We start from the raw sequence: 5,324 nt of genomic DNA on the forward strand, positions 1-5,324 counted from the left end.
GCGGCTAGCCAGAAGAATGCGATCTGCTTCTTCAGCCAGGGAGCGATAATCCTTCGCAGGCAGAAGCAGAGAGTTTGCGACGACAGCTCTCACGGCAGCCGGTAGTTGGCGGAGGAAGAGGTGGGCGAAGAGGAAACCACCGTCATCTGGCCCGAGCAACGATAGCATGTTTTCCATGAGCTCGAGCGCGGTACCGCCACCCAAGCCTGACAGGTTGAGGAGCTTTTCGGCTCGTTCAGCGTCGGAGAGGGCATAGCGCCGAAGAAGCAGCTCTTTGAGGGCGGCGTATTTCCCTTGGGCGGGTGGGTCCCGGAGGAGCGCCATCGCGCGACAGGTGGCCAGCGGGTCGAGCGAGGCCACCACATGGTGATACTTCGTGTCGTCAGCCGAGATGCCGCGAAGGGCGAACTGAGCCTCCACGTGTACAAACCATGACGGGGGGTCATGGAGCCAAAAGTCCGGCAGTTTCATCGCCACAGCGAACGTAGCTGCAACAGGAGGCGGAGGTCCGGCGGCCGCTGATGCATCCATAGCGGAGTCTGCGTTATCTGCGGCCCGTTGCATGCTCGAGTCAGGGGTCAACAATGTGGAGGTAAGCATCAACGACACAGAGCTCTCAGTTCTCACTCCTTCTTTATTCGTCTCCAACATCAACTGCGCATATCGCGCCACAAAACACAGGAACACACTTCATATCCGGTTGTTCAGTCTGGCGTCACTAGCCGTGTCTGGACCTAAACTCCGCTGCTGGTCCATATATCAAACGATCACTATGGCATTACTGAGAGTTGAAAAACTGTCTAAAATCTTTCATCTTTAATAAAATGATCAGCGTTCTGCTCTACCAGGTGTAACAATTGAGTTTAACATCCAGGCATCCATGAAAACGGAATTTATGACATTTAACGGAGTTAGAAGTTACCAGGGAGTTAGCTCGCTAGCTTTTATCTAAATACAATATAGCATGTCCTGACTGCGGGGTTTTGGAAACAAATTAAAACGTACAGCTCTGTTATCACTTCCAGCATAAATGAAGACAGAAAACTACATAAATGAAAACAGAAAACTAAAAAGCAGTGACGTTTGTAGGGTTACTGAAGTTGGGCTAGCTGGTATATAATGATGTGCTACGTGACCGCTAGCGACACAGCTATGTTAGAATAATATAAACAAGCTAACTTTTTTTTCCACTCGATAAAAGTTAACGTGAGTGTTCTCGGTGGTCAGGAACAAATGTAATCGCATGGCAGGATGCTGTAAAAGGACCAAACTTCAGCCAGGAGAACAACTGAGATAATCCATCCACAATATGAGGTTAGTCATTCATATACTGCGGCATGGGCTGTAGTTACATCGTAAGGTTTTAAAAACTGAGCTTAAATAAATGATTAGCGGTAATAAAAGCCGAGGGAGGTCAACAGTGATCACTGACTGTTTTAGGAGCTTTTTGAGATTAAATAGAAGAAAATACATAACATTAAACATGTTAACAACACAAAAGCCATATTAAACGCAGACTACTTTAGGCCCGGAAGTAGGATTCGTCGTGTCATCACTGAACAACCAGATATACTGGGTGTGAGTGGAGCCCTCTAGTGGTCCACCACACCATATCCTTTTTTCACTTTGATTTTCAGGGTGTCTTTGAATTCAGCCCTCAGATCCATCCAACAATGTGGCATCTTTTTGTGCCCAGTCCATATGAGTCTAGATACCCAGCATGATTTTTTAATTAAATTGTTCCTTTAATTTTTTTTGAGCAGCGTAAAATGTTAATAGGGCGTTGTTTTGACGGTGGTGGTGTCTGATTATTTACATAAGACAATGGCGGTGAACCTGGAGGGGCCTTATGTGCCTTGAACCCCAGAAGATTTGCCGCTGAGTGAAAAGCTCTGTTTTGACGCACAATGGTCACTTTTGGATCCATTTCCTGTTCAGTTCAGGTATATGGTGTTCCACTGAAAAAGAAAAATCATTTTCTTATTGATGTCAGTATGATTTACAGCCAGGGGTTTGGTCACTTCAGAGATGGAATGATGACAATAACGATGTGCTGATGGGATGAACCGCGCTGCTACTCCTGTCTCTGTGTGGGCGTTGTTAAAACTCCTGAAGCGGGGAGGCAGTGCGTTTATTTACGCAGTATATTTCCCTCCTATTGGTCCGATTATAGAAGCTGTTCTGATGACACAGCCAAATCTCTAGTGATAAAAAGATAGACGCCAAGACGCGCTAGAGAAACGGGTGTCGGAGGGCGGACAGCGAGCAGTTTCGTGGTAGATGTGCCTCTGCGACTCTTAACAAGGCTGGAAGTATCGGTCCGATTCCTGAGGTACCGAGTCTGGTTTTTACACTTTTTCTTTCTCTCAAACTTTAAACGTGATTCTCAGTTTCAGTAATTTCTTTAATTCCAGTCTGGTGAAACATTTGATGTGGTGTTTCTCTCCCCTCACCGACTGGTGTGTGTGTGTGTGTGTGTGTGTGTGTGTGTGTGTGTGTGTGTGTGTGTGTGTGTGTGTGTGTGTGTGTGTGTGTGTGTGTGTGTGTGTGTGTGTGTGTGTGTGTCTGGATGTTTTTGAAGAATGGAGTGGTATGTCCTGGTGCTGATGCTGAGCTTGCCGCCCTGCATCCACACAGACTGTTCTTCACAGTGTCAGAAATGCGCGCAGCAAATTCTTAGCGCCGATGAAGCTTACAGCAGCCTGGTAAGAAAGTTCAAAAGGGAAATTTAAGATGACTTCATAATCTTGTTGCTGATCCAAAATGATAGAAAATTCTTCAGTGTGTTATTCTAACTGTAATCGTCTAAATCTTGGAGTTAAAAATCAGGCAAAACCATTAATAAAATCTTGGAATATGCAGTAGCCTGTGTGTATATATAGTTTTGAAATTTCTCGTTCGACTGGGAAGTAAGGCGCAGCCGCCGAGCTTTACCACAAACAAAACTCACAAGTGGGAAATGTAACGTGCGTTCAGGTATAGTGCGCCCTGCTGATGTCCCCTGGTTTCCCGATCTTGTCTGTGTCTTGCAGTCGTGCAGCGCCGATTGTGAGGGCCAGCTGGAGAGCTGCAGCCAGGCTCCGCGGTTGGCCGACTTCAGCCAAGATGAGGCTGCGGAGGAGGAGGAGAGCCAGCAGGCAGATCTGGTCAAACGCTACGGCGGCTTCATCAAGAGGATCGACAAGAACAAGAACAAAATATTCGCCTCTCCGTGGCGCGACAATTACATCCTGAAAGGTGCCTCGCTGCCCAAAAAATATGAGCTTTTTTTGAAGAAGCTGGAAGATAGAGACGCAGATACAGCGGAGCAGGCAGACGACACTCCAGAGGATCACATCCTCCGTGGTTATGTTAAACGTTACGGCGGCTTTTTACGGAAATTCGGCCCAAAGTCAAAGAGAAGTAGCTCCGTGGAGCAGGAGGACCAGGAGCCCGAGGAGCTGCAGAAGCGCTACGGAGGCTTCATGAGGAGAGTCCGACCAAAGTTGAACAACCTGAAGTGGGACAAGCGGTACGGAGGGTTTCTGCGCCGTCACTTCAAAATCTCTATGCGCTCAGTAGAGGAGCCCTATTTCTCCTATGACGAGCTGACCCTATAGACACAGTCGTAGGAGAACTCAAAGGAACTTGCACAGGTTTACTTGAAATGCCATAATTGAAGTATCATATGCCTGCTGAGCTCGCCTAGATTCGGCTGCCTTCTGTGTAACATTTGTGTAATTTGCATCATCGCCTTTCCTTCAATAAATGCTTGTTTAATAAAATCATAAATAAAATCACCCTCTTTTTAAATGTATTTGATTTTTTGCACACAGGACGATATGGCGCGGTGTTCGCTTTGAGAGCGATTTAACAATTTTACGTTGTTGTTTCTCTTGTTGCGGCCGCTGTTTGCACTCTCAGGCTGCTTGTTGTTGTCCCAATTTTGAATTTCCCAGTAAAACGATGTAGGGTTTGTGTCAATGTTCCCGTTTTATTATTCAAAACAATACTTGACATAATAGATACTTACGTTAATTTTAAAAACAATATATATAATTAATATTAACAAACAATGAAAATAATTCTGTTTACTTCTAACGACACCAAAAATCAAGGCCAGCTCAAAGCTTAAAGTGATTTGGAATAAAACCATTGTGGAGAACATTTCATTTGTATGGTCAGGATAGGACATCTAGGAGCAATCAGGTCGAGGCAATGGTACGCTTCATATTCCATAAATTGAACGTTTCTGATCGGTTGCTGTATCATGCATGTCATTTTAACTTTGACACTTTACAGAATCTAAATGCCAACTAAATTTTACACAACCTGAATATTTATTATTATATTAGGTTATTGTTGTTGTTGTTGTTGTTGTTGTTGTTGTTGTTACACATTTTCCCAAGTTTTCCAAAATATAGATAAACAGTTTTACAGGATGAATATAACAGCACCGCAGATGCCAAGAATTTGATCCTGAGACAGAAAACTGATGAATCTGTGAAGTCATTAAAACAGGATGCTGTTGCGCCACGGTGTGGGCAAGCGTCAGAAGTCTCCCCCCAGAACAGGAATTAAAGCACTTTAATAATAAAGGCGTCATTCACGATGAATGAATGTGTATGAATTAGCACCACAGGAGAATATGCAGATTTTTTTTAATTCCTTTTCTTATTATAAAGAAAAACAGCAGAAGAAAAAAATAGAAATAGACTCCATCCATCCATCCTCATCCGCTTTGTCCGGGGCCGGGTCGCGGGGGCAGCAGCCTAAGCAAAGAAATAGACTCGTTTGGCATTTTTCTATTCTTACTGAACAATTTACACTACCAGCTTTAGCATATCTCCTTCACTGTATAATTCTCATGTACATGGCTAATTTACAATGACAAGTTGAACTAAACAGCTGTGGGATGAAGCCAGGAGTGCCTGTAGGAAACCCACAAAGGTACAGGAAAAATCCACAGAAAAAGGGCCCAGCTGATCAAGAGGTTCAAAAACTTTTTTCCTGAGAGGAACTAACCGAACCCCACTGACTGCATGTCTTTGGACTGTGGGAGGAAGCCAGAGTGCCCGGAGAGAACAGGGGGAGAAAGGTGGAGTCACACTCAGGATCTTTTTACTGTGAGGCAACAGTGCGACCCACCGGGCCACCTGCTGCCCATGTAAAAAGATACGCAGACAAATGATCAAACAAAGACTAGACAAAGATAACCTGCTTCTCATCCTGTGGTAGCTGGGAAAGGTTTTAGCCCTCGTGTGACTCTGATAGGTGATTGGATGGACAAAGTAATTGACATATGCCATCCTGGAAAGCATCACAAAGCCATTTCTAAGGATTTG

At 44.7% G+C, this 5,324-nt stretch overlaps 1 protein-coding gene across 1 annotated transcript; it reads left to right on the plus strand.

Annotated features, from left to right (window-relative positions):
* The first annotated feature begins 2,088 nt into the window (after positions 1-2,088).
* Positions 2,089-3,779, plus strand: pdyn (prodynorphin). The gene is made up of 3 exons (XM_026154404.2): positions 2,089-2,332; positions 2,582-2,705; positions 3,033-3,779. Exons 2-3 carry the CDS (start codon positions 2,583-2,585, stop codon positions 3,597-3,599), a joined length of 690 nt encoding a protein of 229 aa, XP_026010189.1. The 5' UTR covers positions 2,089-2,332; position 2,582; the 3' UTR covers positions 3,600-3,779.
* Positions 3,780-5,324: the final 1,545 nt, after the last annotated feature.

Source organism: Astatotilapia calliptera, chromosome 20 (assembly GCF_964374335.1).
Source record: "Astatotilapia calliptera chromosome 20, fAstCal68.1, whole genome shotgun sequence".
In the NCBI taxonomy this organism is placed as follows: Eukaryota; Metazoa; Chordata; class Actinopteri; order Cichliformes; family Cichlidae; genus Astatotilapia; species Astatotilapia calliptera.

Coding starts and splice junctions, on each gene's coding strand:
- pdyn (XM_026154404.2), top strand. CDS start 2,583: ATGGAGTGGTATGTCCTGGTGCTGATGCTGAGCTTGCCGCCCTGCATC. Junction 2,706..3,032: donor ATGAAGCTTACAGCAGCCTG/GTAAGAAAGTTC, acceptor TGTGTCTTGCAG/TCGTGCAGCGCCGATTGTGA.